General features: G+C 36.5%; 3 protein-coding genes across 10 annotated transcripts in view; all 3 read left to right on the top strand.

Moving 5' to 3' along the window:
- Positions 1–16,471, top strand: part of LOC108134724 (hemicentin-1) — a 108,540-nt gene extending 92,069 nt beyond the window's left edge. The window contains exons 7-10 of one of the 3 annotated variants that reach the window (XM_017255126.2): positions 564–1,331; positions 3,878–4,261; positions 8,621–8,971; positions 16,154–16,471. In XM_017255126.2, the coding sequence (XP_017110615.1) occupies positions 564–1,331; positions 3,878–4,261; positions 8,621–8,971; positions 16,154–16,182 (1,532 nt within the window). In that variant the 3' untranslated portion in view covers positions 16,183–16,471. Of the gene's footprint in view, positions 1–563; positions 1,332–3,877; positions 4,262–8,620; positions 8,972–16,153 lie in introns of those variants that run through there. The other 2 variants (XM_017255128.2, XM_017255129.2) reach the window with 2 other exon arrangements.
- Positions 5,310–7,920, top strand: LOC108134726 (folylpolyglutamate synthase). The gene has a single exon (XM_017255130.2). The coding sequence runs from the start codon at positions 5,492–5,494 to the stop codon at positions 7,739–7,741; it is 2,250 nt and encodes a 749-aa protein (XP_017110619.1). The 5' UTR covers positions 5,310–5,491; the 3' UTR covers positions 7,742–7,920.
- Positions 16,472–19,219: 2,748 nt separating the features above from the next.
- LOC108134731 (protein cappuccino) overlaps positions 19,220–22,250 on the top strand; it is a 41,970-nt gene continuing 38,939 nt past the window's right edge. For all 6 annotated transcript variants that reach the window (XM_017255144.2, XM_017255142.2, XM_017255138.2 and 3 more), the window contains exon 1: positions 19,220–19,327. In XM_017255144.2, the coding sequence (XP_017110633.2) occupies positions 19,322–19,327 (6 nt within the window). In that variant the 5' untranslated portion in view covers positions 19,220–19,321. The remainder of the gene's footprint in view (positions 19,328–22,250) is intronic.

The following is a 22,250-nucleotide window of genomic DNA, read 5'->3' as shown; positions in this document are numbered from 1 at the left end:
GGGATTCTATTTTTCGGAAATTGATTAAGGAGATGCTTCGTAAAAATAACAACTCAAAATTTCAAAACAAAATTTAAATGCAGAATTTTAGAGGCCTAAACTACAAGACTTTAAAGGTATACCACTTTGAAATCGGAGGCCAGGAAGAAAAGTTATGGATTTAGAACTGCAGGTTTTTGGACACTTTTCTGCAAAGACGATTTTTTTGGAAATTTAGAAAGGGGTAACATCATAAAAATTGCGAAAAATCGACCCGAAATTACAAACCAAGTTTTAAATGCAGTTTTTTAGAGCACTTAGCCACAAGACTTTTAAGACATGCCACTTCGAAATCTGATGCTTGAGAGAATAGTTATTCAAAATGAACTTTAACCAAATTAGACAAAATAGGACCTTAATTAAACGTAGCATTTAATAATAATACCTGCAATATGAAATTTTTAACTCAATTGCTAGATATTCCTTTTATTGGCTTGACAATTTTAAATGAGAAACACACTATTTAGCTATGCAAATCGCACCCGAAAATTCTCCAGCTAAGTCCATATAATCCTCCGTTTCAGTTGGCAAATCCTACATGCCGCACAACTCCTCCATGACGACCTCCGCCCTGGTGGCCATCGTCATTGCCTCGCTTTCCTTCCTCATTTTCCTGGCTCTGCTCTACGCCTTTTGTCGCTGCCGCCGGAGACACGCCTCCAAAAAGGAAAGTGGTTCGGCGGGAGGCGGAGGAGGAGGAGGAGGAGGAGGCATCTCGAACAGCACCGCAAATCCAGGATCTACGGTAGCCAAGGAGTACGACCTTGATTTGGATGAAAGCCGGAGACCTTCGCTGAGTCAGGATGCACAGCAATCACAGCAGCAGCAGCAGCAGCCACCACTGCCACCACCCCCTTATTACCCCACTGGAAGTCTGGACTCCAAGGACATTAGCAGTGGGCGGGAACTAACCCTCACCGCCCTCCACGATCCCGACGAGCAACTGAATATGCAACAGCAACAGCAGCAGCAGCAGCACCACCACAATAACCACGGCCAGTACCAACAGCCCAAAGCCATCCTGGGAATCTACGGCGGAGTGAGTGGTTCCGCCGGAGTGGGAGTGGCAGGGAGCGGCTCCGGGAACAACGGAACCGGCGGACAGCATCCGCATTCGAACGGCTACGGCTATCATGTGACAAGTGCCATCGGCGTGGACAGCGACAGCTATCAAGTGCTGCCCTCCGCCGCCAACTCATCAGCGGCTCCGGGCTCCCACGGACCTGCAAGCGGACCCGGACATGCCCACGGACATGGACACGGACACGGTCACGGACTAGGAACCGGAGAGTGTGAGTACATACAGAGAAAAATAATCAGCCTTTATTCATTTATCATTAGCATGGTATGGGAAGGGAAGGTGGTTCCTTAAAATCCATAAAACTTGGGCCACATTAAAAATAAAATAAATCCAAATAATTCAATCAGAAATAACTCTACAAGTTATTTAAGTATTTCATAGAATAGGAAGGTAGTGCCCTATAAATTATAAATAATATTTGGGACAACCAGAAATTCACGTATAGAAATAATTCTTAAAACTTTAACAGAAATTATTAAGTTATTATTGTTGTTATTAGTGCAATAAAATCTATAACAACAAGGTTACCTTAGGAATTCTTTTGAAAATTTATGAATAGAAATACTTCCTACAAGTTATCGAAGAAATCTCCTGTATGGCTATAGAAACAGAATTTTATTCCTCCTACCTCCTATAAATTCTTACAATTCCCAATTCGCTGAGTGTATGAAGCTGGACAAATTCCGATTCAGCCAGGCGACAACTTATGAAGAGACGTGGCTCTGCGGCTAGAAAAGTGGGTTGTGGGCTGTGGGCTGGGTTTTTCGGAGGGTTTCTGGAACGTTTTCGGTGGGCGTGTGTGTCTTGATTAAGCGACACATTTTTCGGCGCAGATTTATGGCGGCCATTTCGATGGGGCGTCGGCGTCCCTGTTCTCCAGTTCCCCAGTTCCCCAGGCCGGAGATTTTGGCCGTAATTGCATTTCATGTCAATCTAGAGCGGCTGCTCCTCCACTTACCGAGCCACTCATGCAAATGCAGCGACTGGCCGCCCTGTCCACGATTTTCCCACGATTTCCCCGCCCCGATTTTCCATGCTGTTTGGTGTCGGGCATAAGCAGCATAAGCAGCTCGCCTTGGCAACCAATGAAATGACACCAATCGGCAAAAGCAAAGCGCCACCGGAAACGGAAACAGGAGCGGCTGAAATGTTGCCATCGTAATTCCAATTAAGTGAGAATTAAACCGTTATCCTTGAGCTGGGGCATTGTCCGTTCGATGTTATAACCACTGTATCATTGCCCCGTTTTTAATTGGCAACAAGGCGGATCAAGAGATTTGAGAAGGCCAGTATGTCCGATTTGTGTCCCTAATTGATTTGAAAGTGAAGCAATTAAACTTAGTTTACTAGTGGAAACAAAACGATTTAAATTCACAGATATAAAATTTTATTTGTGTTGTCTAAATAAAAATAATTAATAAATATAAAAAGTAGACATTTAAGGCCTTAATATCAATATATGAAAGCAAATACAAATTAAATTAAATTTTATAGAAATTCAATATCATATAAGATGTTTTCAATTTATAATTTCGTTTATGTCATTGAATTAGACCGTCTGAAAAAATGTATTTGAATTAACAAGTAGAATATTTCTCAACTAAGCCTTAAAAATTCAAAAATAGCTTACTTTAAAAAAAATATAAAAGTAAATGCTTTACATAAATTTGGTTTAAAGAAAACAAAAATAGATCATAATGAAAAACTCATTAAATTTTTCAGAATTTTGTTAATTAAAACGCACTGACCATTGCAATTCATTCTTTTTTTTTAAGAGTTTGCTTTCCCAAGTCATTTCTTATCCATTTTATTTCTTTAAGATGCAAGTCGAAGTCTTAAGATTTTTTTATCAAGTCGCCAGCAAAAAAGCTGACAAAAGGCAATTAGCAACAGGAAAAGCGACTAGATGGCTTAGATGAGCAGATAAAGTGCGTACAAAATCGACATCGAGCTTGGCATCGACTTTAAAACTGTAACAAACAAATTTAACGCAATTAGGAAACTTGATTGTACAGATTATTTTCTTAAATAATCCCCTTTAAGAGGTCACCACTGAGTCTTTAATCCGATTAGGCCGGAGAACTTAACTCAAACCCGAGTGCATTTCTGCACCTTATTTTTCACCTCTGCCCACCTGAGTTTTTCAACGAAAGAAGTGTTGAACAATAGAGAAAGGAACTCTATTCACACCTAAATGGAAAGCTACAAGTTTGAAATTAAATGAAGGGGTGAAGCCCACTGCGAAAACTTGGTTTAAATGTTTTCCGTAAAATATATTAAAGATTTGATATTAAAAATATAAAGCAACACAATAGTAAAGATACAAAGATCGACCAACTAAATAACAAATGTTTCATCAATCTTATAAGTTTAATTAAATAATGATTCAATTAAGTATTTTAAAAACATTCAGGTCTGCAATGATTAAAAATGAATTTTTCTCCGAGCGGTTACCTAATTCATGTTTATTTTTTAAGCAATTTTATTTTGTAGTTGTCAAATTGGTATGAAAAACCAACGTATAATATTTCATTCAGGTTCTGTTTAAGCCAGAACTTTTCTCCAAGTGTTTGCCCTCAAGAATGCATTTTAATTGTGGGGCTCCGCGGGCTTTTGTTGCACTTTCCTAGCGTCTCCCTTTTGGCAAGCGTCAACTTAATTACTATTTCTCTGCCCACGCACATATACACTCATACACACTCTCATATATCCCACACACACACACATATCGTTGTTGGTGTGTGGTTGCAACCAAAGCAGGACCACTTGAGGCGACGCCAGCAACATGCAACATCAGTGGCAGGAACAGCAGCAGCAGCAGCAACATAAGCCCAATGCAGCAGCAACATCCAGCTCGCGCCAATTTAACGAACCAACCCACCATCGCCAACACCACCACCACCACCAACAACTACAACTACAACAACAACAACCACTCGAACAACAGCACCACCAACAACAACACCAACAATTGCACCACCACCCTGAAACGCAGTCATTTGGGAAATGGAAATAGAGAAAGGGAAAGATCCCAAGTAACCGCAGCAACAGCGGCAACAACAACAGCATTGGCAACCACCATAACAACAACATCTCGCAATGCCAAGGCAGCAACAACAACCACAACACTAGCCATCACAGGTAACTCCAGCTACCATCTACCAGCGACAAGAAATAAAAAAATATTAAACAACAGGAGCAACTTTCGCACCACACGAGCAAATAAACTAAAACCACGCACCGTTTGCACAAAAAGCACGCAAAATAAGCGAAATAAAAATTGCACCACACAACAATTTTTACTGTTGATGTTTCCTCCACACTAATTGTTGTTGCACTCTAAAATTGTTTTCAATGTCGGAGAAATAATTAAAAATTGTACGGGGTGTGTGGTGTGGCGTGTCCATTTTCAAAGCTTTTTCTTTAATTAGTGGTAAATGCAGAAAATTTTTGTCCTCGAAACTAATAACTCTTGGAATTTAAAAATGCACTTTACTTTTGTGTTCCTATAAAAGTTGAGGAATTAAATTCAATTAATAAAATTCTTGCATATATACATCCCGTCACCAAAAATTCTTCGCGTTTTACAAAATTTATTTTGGCTTTCAAACATCTGAAGGCATTTAGTAAACCTTTTTTTGCAAATTGTTCCAGAACATTCTAGGGTCAGAAAAATATGAATTTAATGTTTATGAATACACTTCAATTACATTACAACTTCATAACAATAATTGAGATTTTTTTAAAGAATACTAAGAACTATTAAAAATGTTTCAAGTTAAAATAGCTGAGAAAATTCTTAGTTAAAATTAAATCAAGTTGTTTGTTAGTATCCTGTTTTTGGAGTGCTGAAAAATATGCTTGAAAATTGCTAGGTCAGAATGATATTATTTAAATGCTAAAAGACGTACATTAAAAATGTATCTTCACTCTAAAAAATTATTTTAAGTGTTTCCGCTTTGTTAATTTTTAAAAGAATACAGAGAAATAATAATATACATTCAAGTGAAAAATAGAGCTTTCGATACTTTTTTAAAAAAATTCGGGCAACTAAAGATAATTTTAAAAAAATACCTTTTGATACATTTTTTAAATAATTATTCAAAAGCAATGTTTAATCAAATAAATAACTCATTAAATACACCTTCCCCGAAATAAACGCCCCCATACCTTTCCCTTATGTGTCCGATTGATTGACACTTGATTATTTTACCGCCGAACCAACCGATAAAAATTCTCACAAGTCAAATACAGATAGTTCCTTCAAAAAAATTTCCATGATCAAAATTCATACATTTTGTTGGCAGTTCATGACCTAGCACTCTTAATAGCAAGACACAACAAACGGATTATTTTGTAAGAGCTATTGAAATGTATTCGCTGCTGCCGTTGATGTACCGAAGGCAACATTCCCGCCTGAAGGCGCTTCAGTGGACAATTCAGTCCAGCCAGAACTTTTTCAAGCTGAGTTTCAAGGCCCCAGCGATGAAGGCATCCCAGGCTTCTTCTATAAAAGAATTGGTCAAAAAGCAAACTCCAACGCAAACGCAATCACAATCTCAAGCTTCAGCACCACAGCAATCTCAGCCACCCCAAGCAGCGGAAGTCAAGATTAAGCCTTTGGGCTTAAGCAATATAAACTCGGAAAAACCAACCTCGGTTCAACCATGTATTCCTGATCAGCGGGCCAAATGGCTGGCCAAGGTTTCGCCGGCTATGCAGAGAAAAGCTAAATTGGCAGCTGACAAGGGTGCTCCACCTTCAGGTCCCCCAAAAAACCAGTTCAGTCAAGGCAATAATCCCACTTTTGGCGCGCCCTGTGAAAACTCCTCAACAAATTTGGCTAATTCCAGCAGAAATCAACCCTCTTGGCAGCAAAATACGGCAAAAAAACCGGAAAATGAAGATGCAGGTTCCTTCAAGGAATCCTCTTCCGAATCGCAGCGTAAAAACTGGATGAATCACATGCAAGGATCTCAGCAAAAGAAGCAGGATCAGTGGCTAAAGGAGATGCAGGCTAAAATTCAGGCGGGCAAGGACATGCAGGCTCAAAAAATGCAAAAACTGGGCTCCCAAAAAGCCACTTCTGCAACTCAAGAAGCCACAACGGCAGCACCACCACCACCAGCAGTTGAAGAAAAAGAGGAAAAAAGCCCAGAACATTTGGCCTATCTAGATGCCATTAAGCAACTGAATAGCTATCAGGTTTTGGAACCCATTTCAGGAAGAGCTACAACGAAAAGCAGAAGAGCAGAAAAGGATCCAGTGATAGAGCAAACTTTGGAATGCCTAGAAAAGACGGGATTTACGAAAAAGCAACTGAAAGCCATACCCGTCATACAAATAGCTGGTTCGAAGGGAAGAGGTTCCACATGCGGCATAGTGGAGAGTATACTGCGTTGTCATGGGGTTAAAACAGGGGTACTCTGCTCACCACATCTATTTTTGACCAGCGAACGAATAAGAATCGATGGCGAACCCCTCAGCGATGTTCAGTTCACGGAACTCTTTTGGAAAATCAATACCGATTTGGTCAATATGAAACCGCCGCCTTCTTACAACAAACTAATGACTGTGATGGCTTTTCATGCTTTCGATCAACACAAAGTGGAGGTGGCCATTCTGGAGGTGGGCAATGCAGGTGCCAGTGATGCAACCAATATAGCCTCACATGCCCAAACCATTGGCATAACCACTTTGGGCTGGGAACAGAGTTCGAATTTGGGCAACTCCCTGAGAGATATTGCCTGGGCAAAGGCGGCCATAATGAAACCAGAGGCAAATATCTTTACAAACGTTAGCCAAACGGAATGCTGCGAAGTCTTGGCCCAAAAGGCCAAGCAAATTGGCGTACAACTGCATAGAGTGCCCACATTTAACGAGTACATAGAGGGTGATATGAACAACAAGCTGCTGATGAATAAGGCCAATTACTCGATGAGATTGAATGGTTCCTTGGGCATACAGCTGGCATATGATTTTCTGAGAAGGCATAAGCCCGAGTACGTGGTGGGCTTGGATCAGAACTCCACCTTATTGACTCCAGGTGCAAGTCGTGGCATTGAGAAGTACGAACAGCCGGGACAATTCGATTTTATACGCCATGACATGTTCAATGTCTATCTGGATAGTGCCGATACTTTCGAGTCCATGATGGCCTGTCGCGATTGGTTCTACACCAGAACCCGCTCGAATCGACAGCCGAAAATCCTGCTCTTCAACAAGGTCAACGAGTTCAATGCCAAGGATCTGCTCACCATCATACGCAGCAATTTGCGCTTCGAAGAGGCCTTTTTTGTGCCCAATCCCAACTACTTTGAGGGCGAAATCATAGCCGAAGATGATGGCAAGGCCATGGTGTGGCACGGCATGGAGGAACTGCAAAGGGCCAAGAGAAATGCTGGAAATTGGCGGGCCCTCTGTGAGGAAAATGGCAAAAGGGATAACTCACAGCTTTCCATTTCGATACAGGCCTTTTTCGAATACCTAATCAACAAGTATGGGAAGCAAAAGTACGGAATGAAGAGTGAACTGGATGTTCTGGTCACCGGTTCGCGGCAATTGGTGGCCGCCACCATCTCGTGTCTCCGCAAAATGAAAGCATCGACATCTTGGCAATGAACAAACGGGAGACAGCGAATTTTTCAACATTTTTTTCTACCTTAAATTTCGTCGTGAATGTTTTTGTTTAACTTTTTTTTTTAGAAATACAATTCTTACATATGTGAATTTTTTTTTGGTTTGAACTTTTTTGGAACCTGAGTTCTAGATTTACTGCAATGAGTATAAATAATTGTGTATGTGTACAAGAATTTATTAAATATTTTTTGAAACTAATTTAGTTAGTAAAAAAGTTTGAGTTTGCTTATCAAATGCAAATTGGTTTTGAATCGGATTTTTCTAGCTATAGTCGAACTTAATTTAAAGCACCCAAAAATATTTGAAATCCGTGCTGCACTTTTAATGGCATTATCAAACATTTACTATGGTTTTTTTAAAATAAACAAAAGTTATTATATATGTCTATCTGGAGAGACTTCAAATAAGTTGAGTCCTATTTTAAACACAAATGTTTCATATATTTTGAGTAAGTCCAAATATATAATTGTTTTCATTTACTTAAGCGGAATGAATGCTATGTAATTTGTATATAAATGAAAATATTTATGTTTGCCTATCTGATATCCAAATATATAAGTTAGCCTTACACTTTGCTGTTCAAAGCGGGTTATAATATTCTTCGGACAGCTGCCTGATGAAAATGACCAGGCATTATTTCCTGATAAATATATAATTATATAGATGTGTGTTTGCTAGTGCGTGTTTTTCCAATTAGCCACTGTGACTTTCAAGTTTTCTCACCCACTGCAAAACACCTGACGCACTTGGCACCCTTTTTTGGCACCTTCTTTTTGCCATGGCTGCACAATTATACTAACTACTATTAGTTGCCCTCTAATGTTCCCGCATAATTATTCAAGGTAATGTGGTCATTTGCAGGGTCGAGCAGCAATTCGAACGAGAACAACTACAGTAATGCCAGGGATCTGTCGCAGGAGGCGTCACTGTGGCGTCTCCAGATGGCCGCAGCTCAGTCACAGCAGATCTATGTGGAGCGGCCACCGTCGGCATTCAGTGGCTTGGTCGACTACAGTGGCTACTCGCCGCACATTCCCACGGTGACTAGTTCGCTCAGCCAGCAGAGTTTCAGTCCCACGCAGCAGTTGGCGCCCCACGAAATGCTGCAAGCTGCCCAGCGCTATGGAACTTTGAGGAAATCTGGAAAACAACCGCCTCTGCCACCGCAGCGTAAGGACCTGCAGCAGCAGGCGAAGGCACCACAGCAAATGGGTGAGTTTTTTTAATAAAAAAAAGATTTTATTAATGTTTGATATACCCAAAGTATTGTGTCAAAATCTTAAGTAAATCGAAGTTAAACTAACCAAAACAAAACGGTTTTAACTTAAAAATCCAACGTATCCTCATATTTTCTGGCCCTGCAAGCCACAAATTAAAATAAAATTATAATTTATAGAAGGAACACAATTTTTAAGTTGCGCTCTTAATAATTGAGAATAAATTAAAATTTAATATCTGTAAGATATTTTAAACAAAATTAAAATTAAATGCACGAATAGTATTAAGATAGTACTCATCAATTTCAAGGATATATATTGGTTTTTTAGATTGGGCTTTTAAATAATTAATCTGTGTTAGGAATCTAATATATTTTGTAGCTAATAGGTTGAGTCATTTATATATTTTTGAGGATTAGCAGAAACAGTCCTTATACAAATTGAGATCAGTAAACAGGCTAAACAGGTTCTAACCCTTTTTAAGTTCCCTTTTTCCTCATACCGAAATAATTACAAGGCGATTAAAAGTAAAGAGATAGCATATTGACACACAATTCAGAAGTATTTTAAGAGAGCTCTGAATATCTCGTACATTTTACCAAAAATGTGTTTATTGCGGCACAAACTGTACGACTAACAACAAGAAAATCTCATTGGGAAAATAATCCATTCACAAATCCAATCCGGACACAAATCCGTAGCCTGAAAATCCGAAATCGGTTGAGGCGACTAAGAAATCAGTTTGATTGATTATGCACTTAAGTGTTGGGAAATGTTTGGCCAAGAGTTTTGCTGATGCTCCGAGCTGAAGCTGCTCGGATAAATAAAATAGAGTTTTCCACAATGGAAGGCAAGGAGCCCCGTTTTATCCCTCCTCAAACACACAGCACCACCAATCTCCATTCAGCCATCTAAATTTCTGTGTAGAATTTGCATCTGTATATCCTTTTATGCAGCAGCAGCGGCAGCAACAGAAGCAGGATGCAGCAGCATACACAGATAAATGTCTGTCTCCCAGTTTGTAAAACCCCCTTAAAAACACTCCTCTTTCTACCGAAAAACAACAAATCGCTCGCAGCGACAACTATCAAAATAAAAATATGGAAGTAAAAATACTGGAAAAATACCAAAACGAAATATGGTGAAACAGAAAGAGAGGGATACGCTGGAGAAAAAAGGAAAGCGCTATTTAAAAATGTAAAATGCTGAAGCAGAATATATTTCACAAAATCAAAATCAAACAACGCTGCCAGCTGTAAACGAAGTGAACCAGGAAAAATGCATTTCGCAAATAAATAAAAACAGAAACAGGCATTCATAGGAAGGAAAATAATAGTAAATAAAACAGTGGGAATTGATGGGAAGAAGAGGTATAAAAACAAAGTTTTAATTGTCTATCTTTGGTTCAGAATATTATTCTATGCTAAAAAAAATAAAATAAAAAATTTATTTTGTTATATGGAAAACTTATTTGCCGAAATATTAAATATAGAATAGAATTTTAATGGAAGTACATTTTCTTAACACACCATTATAGCTTTTTAAAATTGACTTTTTAAATATATTGTCATGCGTATAAAAATGCAAAAAATCTATTTTTACTTTGACAAAATTTTTTAAACGTAAAATTTATTATGATACTAGTACTGAATAATAAGACAATTAGAACAGAATTTTTAAAGCAATTAACATTAACATAGTGCGATTACTTTACTCTGTAGAGCTTAAGAATATTTTTTCTCGTATTTATCTATCTATCAAATATCTAATCGATTTGATGAGAATACTTTCCCTTTCGTGCTCCCATTGATAACCTGATCTTTGCTCTGCTCCCCAATAGAATTCTTCACCGCACGACCTCGACGAACCAGAAATTGATTGATTTTCTCCATTGTCGGCCGCAATGCCACATGGAATGCATAAAAAGGATTGCGATTGCGAGTGCTTTAGATGGTCTATGCATTTACTTTCAGCAATGGCTGCGGTTTTCTAGTATGCTTTCTCCCACACACACACATGGCGTATGCGTGATTTTTGTGTTGTTATGCATAAGATATCCGCTTGGCACCGTTACGTTGCGCATACGCCCCGTATGCCATCGCATATTCCGCATACGCCGTGGTATCTGGTAAATACTGCTTCAATTAGAAAAGCAGACAGACAAAGGCAGAGCGAGACTGCGGCAATTGCGGTCCACTCCACAGGGTGGACCAAAACAATTGTTTTCCAACCTCTGAGAGGGGAAAACTTCCTGGGCAGCTCTCATATTTAGCCGTATACATTATGAACTGCTTCTAATCGGCTTAGAAAAGAGAAGCAGCTGCAGTTTGCAGCAGCATCCAGCGGAGGAGCAAAAACATTTCAATTAAAACAAAAGCCATGGCCCAAGACTCGACTTCTTCCCTTACCCCCCACATTCTGTCCCCCCCTTTTTTGCCGCATTTTTGGCCACAAAGCAACAAAAGCAGAGCCGAAAAAACGAAAATATGCCAACTCAAGATGGGCGAAAAGAAAAAGTGGCAAGGATGAACAGCTGCGGTGGCAGCGAAGCCACAAATACCCTTAATGATCATTGATAAAGAAACTTTTGAGCCTTTATTTTCCTGACAGGAAAGCGATATGTAGTCACAAGGATTTTGGTTGAATTCTGTTAATTAAGAAAACATTTTTTGCATTTTTTATTTTATTTTAGGCAAAAACCTGTGTGTAAAAATAGCACAAATTCAATTAATTTCATTTCTTATTATTTATCATGTTTTCAAAGTTTAAACATTTATCTATTTTCTTATAAGACACAATTGCAGTACAGCCTAACTATTAAATACAGCTTTAAGATAAACAGTCACAGGATTTTGGTTGAAAAATATATCGTTATTTAAAAAAGCATATTTGTTTATATTATTCGATTTTTGTTTGAAAAATATACCTAGTTTATTTTAATTTTTAATTCATCATTGATTTATCTGATATTCATTATGAACTCAGTTGAAACTAAATTAAATGTTTTTATTAAAACCAAGCCAAAACACAGTTTTTTTTACAGAACTGAAATCCCATAATTTCTGCCATGCAAATGTGAAATCAAATGTAAATATTCCCTGTCATAAAGGGCAGTAAAAAAGCATCCAAAATCGGTGCAGTTAAAAGTGTAAAAGGGGTTGTCGTAGTGTCAGCTAAGGATTTCAAATGAAGACGAGCTCAGGATCCCGGCAGTTGCTTCACTTTTCTTTTGTGCTCACCCACCTCCTTTTGCCCAGGACTCAAGTTGAATTGCAAGTGGAACTCGAGTGCCAGTTTAAAGCAATAAAAACCCCCGGCTTCCGCAGACTTTTGTTAACCCGTTGGCGTACCCTTACTTCAAGAACAACCACTCTATATTGCCCTCTCGTTTTTGACTTTGATGACCGTACCATGGGTAACACAACAAAAGAATCGAGCAAAAACAGTGAACAGTGAAAAAGCCAAGTATTTCGCTGTTGTTTCAACGCCCGAAATAGCGCTGCAAAGTATGCAATGCTTTCGAGTTGGCGAGTTTTCTAGATTTGCGCAATCCAATTGCCGATTTGCGGGATCAACAACTACTCTGGAAAACAGATAAAAAAAATGTTTGAAATATGTATAACACATTATTATATACTAAAACTAAGATATAATCGTTTGATAATTAGATAGATTTGCATTTTACGCTGTCATCCTCAATCGACTTCTTTAAATTATTTAGCAAGCGTAATTGAAAAATGATAAGTAGTTATTAAGATCATAAAATTTGATATACTCGACAATATAGTGATAATAATAAATGTCTTAAAAAGCTTAAGATAAGTATCACTTCTTTTATTTGGTTTATTTTATGTTTCTAGAATAACAAGTTCCAAACAACTCACAAATTATAGAGCTAGTCACTTGCAATTTTAAAATTATTTAATGAAAAAAATAAAAAGACACTTTATATACAAATAATACAAACACGGATTTTAGTATAAGAATTTATAAGAAGATTTTCATTTACACTTTAATAATATGAATATGTCTTACTTCCTTTATTACTTTTGTATTTTATTATTTTAAAATGTTATTTTTTATTTATTTTCTTTTATTTTTTGTTTGTTTTTTTTTTTCTGTGTAGTCATGAGTCTATTCTAAAATACAATACGAATCACGCAGAGCGTACGCAATGCCAAACATTTTTATTTCAAGTGATTCACTCTAGTCGCCATATTGAATTGCAGCCCATTGCGTTTGATTCAATTCAGGTAGTTTTCGTAGTTGGCTTTTAACGTGGATTTCAATTAGTGTTGTTCCTGATATCATTTGCTCTTAGTTAGGGTGTTGATGTCCGGTAGAAAATTCCGGGAATTTCAGCTGGCAGCGTTTGAGTGATTAAATTTCTATGGAGCTGAAGTTGATTTGATTGGGTTGTGAAAAGAAACAGAAGTGCGATTGCCATTAAAAGCACTGGCATCGATTAGGCGAATTTGGTAGCTTAAATTTCAAGAATTTACAAAACAATAGTGTTTTTGCTGTGATTAATACAATCAGTCGTTTTATTTTAAATTCACTTAAAGATGTTTAATCACAATTTTCGCTTGCGATTGAAAACCAACAAAATTTCTTTTCTTCCTTAAAAATCAATGCAATAATTAGGAAAATATAGAGAAATTTGGTTTGCCGAATCAGAGAGGTAATCATAAATTTTCGGTTATCCATTAAATTTGTTGGTCGTTCGCTTGGTTGGTTTGTTATTCCTGTTGATTAGATTTAGCTTTTTGTTTTCGGTTTCTATTTGCATTCCCTGAGCGTGATTTTTTTTTTGTTCGGTTTATATGATTTTGTGGCTTCTGGCAATACAAAACGAAATGCAAAAATTAACAATTGGAAGCATATTAACCGCATCAATTTCCGTACAGCAACGGTGGCAAAACAAATAGTACACAGATCATTAAACATACATTCACACAGATAGTCCACAGACACACACACAGATAGTCGTACACAGAGAATCTCACACACGCACACACTTACCTTCCACATTATTTATTACGCCATGGGGCCAAAGCCACAACTTTCGACAAATTTTTTGGCAAAACATTTTACGTAATAAATTTATTTTAATTACAACGCCAAAAGTGTGGCGCCATGGGCGTGGGCGGGAAAAGGGGGGGCGTGGTGGTTGTTTGCTGTGTGTGTGGTCGGTAATGAATGCGCTTCAATTAAATGAAATATTCATAGGCATAAATACAAGAGCAGCCCAAAAACGGGGGAAAGTACAGGTAACATCCTGCCAGCGAAACGCATCTTATTGCCGGGGAAACATGTTTTATGGGCCAACAAAAGCCATCGGACTATCATCACGATGGGGTTGGGGCTGGGCAAAAAGGACGAAAAACAAGAGTGGATGCTTTCGGGGGTCAACTTTAACCGACTTCATAGTGGGTGGACTCGTAATTGAATCATAGCGATCTTAAGATACTCTAGAAACTTGTAGTTGGGGAAAATATATATTATAAGATATATATATAAAGCATTTACTTATTAATTAATGAATACTGAGATGCCAAACAAATTATATACAATCAATACAATACAATAACTGAAGGAAATAATTAAGTAATTAAAGTTACAGTTTTAAATGCATTTTAGAGCATATTCAATAAATATGCTCGTTAAATAGTATTATATGCGTTCTTATCTATTTTTTAAATTTTATTTTTAGATTCTTAAACGTTTTTCAATATGTCTAAAAAATATATGATATTTAAGATTCACGAAAAACGAACACAATACAATTACTTAAAGAAATATATATATAAAAAAAAACTGAAGTCTATGCTTGCACTTCTAAATGCTATGAATTAGGTGGAAAAACCTTTTTTTCATAACATATTCAACATTAAGGCTTACTGTCTGTGTTCTTATCTGGTTTTTTATTGGTTTTTAAAATATTAAACGTTTTTTCTATGTATGCTTGATCGTTGCCAAATCCCATTTGATAGCAAATCCAGACCTTCACCCTTTTCTCTCGACAAAAGGCCAGAAATAAAAGTAAGGACGGCAAACTCATTGCCAGCCCATTGGAGCCGTTTTGCAGCCTGTTAATTATGGCCTGGCCAAAATGGTTTGCTGAAAGGCGGGCGGAAAATGGTGAAAAGAGGACGGAAAAACCCGATGTTAAAGGAAAATGGGCGGGTGGGCAGCGTGTAATGCATCTTTTCAAACAATTTACCAATTTGGGTCGTTGTCTGTCTTTCTGTTTGACCAGTTGGTCAGTTGCCCCGGCTCATAAAATGTTTATTAGGTAATGAAACATAACAACACAAGCGGTCAAACATAAAGCTCAAACGACCGTGTCACATTTTGTGAAAGGAAACCTGAATGCGTTAATTGAGTTTCGTGGGAGCAGAGAGAGAGAGAGAGAAGAAGAAAACAGAAATCCGGAAAAAGCTGAGCGGAAAATGCATTGCGGCTTTTCGAGCAGATACACTTTCGCGCCACGCATTCAGAATGCATCAGAAACGCATTCAAAAGTATTTTATTGTGTGTGTTTTCAGAGAGACGAGCGGGAGTTTTCCGCAACCACTTGACTCGGAAAATGCAGAAAATGTATTTATGCAAAAGTCGCAATTGTCAGTGGCAAGTCAATGTGCATAAAGTGTCGCCTCAAATCAGCGAAAAAGAAGGGAATATTTTGCGAAAAGTCTCACCTCGTCTCGTTTCGTATGTGAAGGGTTTTGGCATTTGAGCCGAGTTTTCGAGATGGCAACATTCACCGCGCCTCAACTCACACACAATATCGATGGGATACAAATGCATAGAATACTATATAATGCAGATGGAGTATAGTTAAGGACACATTGAAATAAAATAAATACATACACGGCCCATTCAGCATCGCATTATGCTGATTGAATGCAAATGTATTTGGAGCGAATTTCTATAAATATAAAAATACTATATAATGTAAACATTCGTCTGACCCCAATCCGCAAACGCAAATAAAATGGGGGATAAATAAAATTATACAAAAATAAAAACACTCACCTCTTATTTTTTTCCACAACTTAATAGCTTAGTGGAACATACCCCGCATTAATTAATTTAAATTGCATATTTCACCATTATTTATTAATGAGCTTAAAACGCACTAAACGCAAATCGATTTTTGTTTCTCTCGTTGCAGCGGATATAATACAGGATTTGGCAAATTAAACTAATTGCCAGCTAAGAGACAACAACCCGCAACAAAAATGGCAACAAAATACATTTTGACATAAGCATTAAAGTAGGTAAATAACAACTAAAAAAAATTCACAGAAACACAAGCAAAAAAAAATTAAAATGTTTAGCTGTTTAAGTGGCGTAAAAAATGCTGGCAATGCGAGTTTAAAAGCAAACCAAGAGAAACTTGCCTATTTCGACCAAAAAACCCAGAAATAAAATGCTGTAAATGTGAAAAATATACAGAAATACATAAAAGTAAAAAAAACCAAATAATAACTTTAAATTGACATTGATTATATTAAATATATCTTGCAAAACATGAAAATAACCTGGAAACCAATTTAAATTAATCTGAATCTATAAGTACTGATGTGGTTTTCTGAAGAAAAGTAATATAATTATTTGTTTGCATTTCAATTAATGGTACATCTATTTCCAACAGTATCATTGCTCAAATCACTTATATGGCTTATTCAAACTGTCAATTTATTTTCCATTCCTATTTCAAGCAGTTTCTAAACCTTAAAACTATTTTAATTAATTCTAATTTAACGCGTGGCATATTTCATTTATGTTTAAATAATAACGTATTCCATTCTTTTTGAATATGTGGCCAAAATGTTGAGGTCCGTGGCGACAAACTGCAAAAACAACGCCATAATATTCTGGTCAAATCATTGTTAAACCGACAGCCAAACACAAAAGCCACCTTTTGAGGTTTCTATGCCATTTTTTTAAGAGCCGTTTTGCAGAAAATGGAAATGTGTTGTGTTCGTTTAAATAAAATAAAAGAGACAAAATGTTCATTTAATTGCTTTTCCACCCAGTCGGCCAAAATCAACATGACCAATAAAAATCAAACTTCAACACAATGCAATGCAAAAAAAAAAGGGGAAAGGTTGGCAAAAGTTTTCGACTTCTCATTAGCTTTTGTCTCCATTGGGGCATTAAATTGGAACGAATATTTGTTTGCTCGGTTCGACTAATTGCGCTGCTAATTTCAATTGTTCGCATTGTCGACGAGCAATAATAATGCAAAAATTGTAATTACAAATTAACAATTGGTCGTCTGCGTCTGGGTCCCTCGATGACCTAAAATTAGATTGTGTAAATTTGCAAATTAATTTGCCATTGCACAAAGCCCTCAGTGCCATTCAGTATTTGGCGAAATCAGAGCACACAATATCAATTTATTTACTTGTGCAAATCTGTAAATAGTAGATATGGAGTTGGAGTCATTAAATCGTGCCACTGAAACTGCAACCAACTTTCAAAACTTAACGCTGCCAGTCATAAGTCCAAGTAAGTTGCATTTACATATAGGCTTACTTAAAAATATTTACACAGCGACCAACAAGCCGCAAAATAAAAACATTTAAATAGCAAAACTATCTTTCAGCAAAAAGAAAAAAAATCTTTAAATAAAAGCCATAATAGCCGGAAAAAATGAATAATCACCGGGCATAAAATCGAATTCAATTTAAATGCCAAAATGATTTTGTAAACAAAAATTGTGTGAAAAGTTCATTACGTGTACTTTTTCGGTTGTTATTAACTTTTCGCCTTCATTCGTGAAAAGTGATTACCGAAAAATCATCAGACGAACTTTCACAAAACTTTCTCCCAACTTGAGGTTGGAATGAAAATTTCATAAATATTGATTCGCATGCCATTCTTTTTTTTTAAGCTCTGACAGTAAATGAAATCGAATAAATTTGTAGCCATCAAAATGGGTTGTAAAAACATTTAGTTGTACAGATTTTTCTCTTGTTTTCAATTTAAAAACCAAACCCTCTAGCACTCAGTGATATAGTAGAGAAAACAATGGAAAGCACAGCATACTTTATTGCACAGCAAAGCAAATAAACAAGTGGGAAATATCTTTAATCCAATACTTGTTCAGCTCCGTTATGAAATATTCAAGTAATAAATCCACATAATTGAAGCATTTATTTCGATGTTTAGCAAACAAAAAACAACGTAAAATATGAATGCAGAAAAGGAGAAAGGCATCAGTATTTTTTGTCGAGAATGTTTACGCAACAATTTATGCATGGAAATTTAGTTAAATAAATTAACTTACATTTTTGAACGAAAGTTGCGCCCACAGAAATCCCCCCCAGCAATAGAAATCAATTAAATGGATAATTAAATTTTAAGAACATTGTAAATACATAAAAAGAGTAAACCAAAGAGTATAGAAAATCTATGTTAACAAACATTTAATTCAAAATATAATATGTTTAAAATATGATCAAAGAAAATTAAAATATACTAAATAAGAAATGGATTTGTGAAGGTGTTTGTTTGGCTCTGGGTAAGATATTAGTTATAGCCATAAAATGTATAATTACATTCACTGTATACTTTAAAATTGGTAAGAATTGATTTCCTATTATCCTTCAAACTTTGTATTATACAATATTATTACTTTGGAATTTATATTTAATGCCCAAACAAACTCAGACCGCATTTACAATTTTCCACTATCCGCCTAGACATAAGCCAAAATGTATTTGTAATCCAAAACCAAATGAGATCAAAATAGTCGATAAACATTTAAGTGTAAGTCTGCAACTATGTTTAACAGTCCATTTTGTCGGTGTCCGTGTTATAATTTCCTCTCCAACTAAGTGTAAACTATTAAAAACTGTTCTTCAAACAGAAAACTGAAGCAACGGAAATGTTCAACGCCTGGCGTTTGTAACATTTTACTCACATTTTAATTGCGAAACCAAACAAATTAAACTAATTTTAACTGTAAACCTAGAGCGTAATGATAATACGATATTATACAATGTAAAACAGAATATACGATAACTATAAAGTAAATAAAATGAAAATTAAACCAAACACTCTGTCAACAACTTTTGATTGGGCTAGGCATGCAAAATTCTGTCAAAATTTGTGTTATTCGTTTTGTTTTTTGTCACTTATTTCTTTGGTCAAAATGCTTGAATACGTACAGATATTGGATTTCGATACAGTTCTTCTGATCACAGCTCTAGTATTGTTAGCCACTCTTCATTGGGCCATTTGTATTACAAGTAAGCACAGAATATCAAGTCCACCGAAAACCCCAATAAAAAGGGAAGTAAACAAAAGGAGGAGGAAAACCGTGTCAACCATGCAGGTAAATTGAAAAATGTTTACAATTGTATTTACCATCGTTCCCCTCTTTTTTTGGGGGCGCACAATTAAGGTACAAACGCTTTGGCTCAAAAGAATGATGCTCTAACAATGGGCTCATTTGGGTATAAAATGAGTTGGGCTTTCGGATGCAGAATATTCTTTTACTATATTAAATTAAATAATATTTTTCACTAATTTGAAACCAATGTAAAATAAGAAAGAGTTTAATGTAAAATGTAAAACCATCCCATTGGTTTTTTTATATATACTGTTCTTTTTTTAATTTTATTTTGAAAACCAACAATAGAGCATTAAAATGTATAAAAGATACCAATAAAGATTTTAATTGCAATTTATATTTAATGCCCAAGCTAACACATTTTTCCACAAGTAAAAATCCCTTTTTGTAAATCCAAATTAACCTCTGTTAAATGCAGGGTATTTGATCTGTGAGAAACCCCCGTATTGGTTTAAATTATTTTTAATTTGATTTTTTTTGACTGCTTGCCAACTCTGACCACCGATGTGTGTGTCTGCTTGCGTGTGTGCATGTCTTTCTGTGTGTGTGAGTGTACGATGCTGGCAAACCGCAAAATGGTGACATTGTGCAAATAAAAAACAATTTACGATAAACATCAAATTTCCACAAATTACCTTATATTTTACGTGAGTTGCGAAACAGATTGTAAAACACAAAAAACACACACAAGCAGAGGGAAAGTGAAAAAAGAAAACCGCGATTCGCAGATTTTGCACTGCGCTGAACATTTCTTTCCTTTTTTTTGTTGGCCATTGTTGGAAAAATGGGTAGCATATTTAGGGGTATGGATAAGGGAGCTCAGGGGGGGCCACTTTAAACGTGCCTCACGCCTACACTTAAATTTCGAAATTTGCAATTATTTTTATTGCTCGCCATTTTGCTCGCCTCGTCTGATTCTTTTTTGCAGCTTTTTCCACCCCCAGGTGCAAAGTGGGGTTAAGGTGGCACGGCCAGAGGAGTCGTAGGCCATTTCGAGGGCCCTTCATAAATTCCCACGACGCAAACGGAGAAAAAATTATTCTTTATACAGGGGAAATAAATATAAATGCTTGTTAAACATGTGAACGCCGTATGTTTGTGCACGAAATGCATAATAATATATTCTAGACCTTGGATAGATTTCGAGAGGTAGCTCTTAATAATTTTGAAAACTAAAATAAGTAAAATTTGTTAGGAAAACCATTTAAATTATGTTTTGATTGTGAACTTAACCGTTTCGCGGAAAAGATGATTTCAAACTTAAATGTCTTTGGAAATACACATAAATTTCCCTTGAAAAAATGTATTTCGTAGAAAAAAAAGTATTTCATATTGAGAGCGGGGAACAACGGACGGCGAAAGTTGCCCAAGAAAATTCCCCTAAAGGCCGAAGAGCTTTTTAACAAAACATTTTTTAATGATTTATATTCCTATCTTTGCCAAAAATACATTATTCTTAGAAATATACCTATGGTCATTTCGCTTTAACAAACCACGCGCGTATTAAAAATGTTTTGTTTTTTGTGGAAACTTTCTTTTGTCATGTTGGAATTTTTATAATATAATAGTATAGTATAGTATAGCATAGTATAGTATAGTATAGTATAATATTATTTTGTTTAAGTATATTTAGCTAAGGGAGATTATCTTCGCAAATAAAATGAATTATACTATTACAACTTCCTACGCCCATTATGTTGTTTCTGATGTACCCGCAGTCATCCTCGTCGTCCTGATTGCTGGGTTCTCCTTGACTCCACCTAACAAATGTGGGAGCCTTACCAGTAGCATCTGAAATGAACTCGCCCTCTTTGTCTCGATCGTTGATTCCTATCCAGTAGGCCAATCCTTTCCGGAGTTTAGGTTGAATGGCTTCAAACTGCTCGCTGTTATCAAAGGTAGCAAGACGACAATTCTCCAGCTCACAGGCAATTTTGGCAGTGGTCCATGGTACTTTAATATGGTTAGCAATGTAGAAGACTTTGTTCCCGATCAGTTCAAGCGATTCCGGCGAATCGATTTTTTGCAATATAGATAGTTTTTCTTGTGTAATTAATAGTAGAGTTTCCACAGTTTTCACTAATGCCGCTTGCTGGCTAAATTTCCTCTGCAACTCCTTGGAGATGGTGTCCACTGTCTCGGCATGCTGGCTCTCTATTTTTCGCTCTATTGCTGCCTTCAGCTCCTCGACCCTGTCCAACTGGTCTAACTTGCCACAGCTTTTATGTAGTGTGTCATTAATAGTTTTCCATTGCTTTCGAAGATTGGCCATGTGATCGTACAGAGGATGTAGTGAGGAGTGGCAGAATGCTCCACATTGAGTTAGGGGATCCTTCAGGATACAGACTGAATCCGTATTATTTTCGGACTTAACAATACAGTACAGATTAGACACCACAAAGGCATACACCAAATACGTGGCGATCTTAAACATTTTGAGACCGTAGCACCACGGAGTGCGAAAGATGCCAAAGAACTGATTCTGAATTCATTCGCTAAACACCGAAGAGCTTTTCGCCGAAACGTTTATAATGATTATATATATACCTTTGCCAAACATAAATTATTCTGGGACGTTCACATTACGGTCCGTTTCGATTGAATAAGCCAATCGCGTGCTTAAAAAAAAAATGTATTATACCTTGAAATAAAAGAAAATATTTTCTGCTTTGTGGAAATTTGCGATCTTATTATATCTTTTTTTGATGTACAGTAATGGCTTTTTATTGCAGAATTACAGTTTAATTCCGGGTAATTTTATAAATATTAAAAAGTAAATTAAAAATAAAAAATGTAATTAATTTGGACATTAATTAATAGGACAAGGGTTAAAAAACATATTTTACAATCAATTTTAAAAAATTTGTTTTTGACATTCGCCGAAAATCTGATAGCTAGTGCTAAA

The sequence above is a fragment of the Drosophila elegans genome, unplaced genomic scaffold (genome assembly GCF_018152505.1).
Source record: "Drosophila elegans isolate 14027-0461.03 unplaced genomic scaffold, ASM1815250v1 contig_814, whole genome shotgun sequence".
NCBI classification, from domain to species: Eukaryota; Metazoa; Arthropoda; class Insecta; order Diptera; family Drosophilidae; genus Drosophila; species Drosophila elegans.
This window is presented reverse-complemented; position numbering and strand designations above follow the sequence as displayed.

What these genes read in the sequence shown, in the direction of transcription:
- LOC108134726 (XM_017255130.2), top strand. Translation starts at nt 5,492, where the DNA reads ATGTATTCGCTGCTGCCGTTGATGTACCGAAGGCAACATTCCCGCCTG.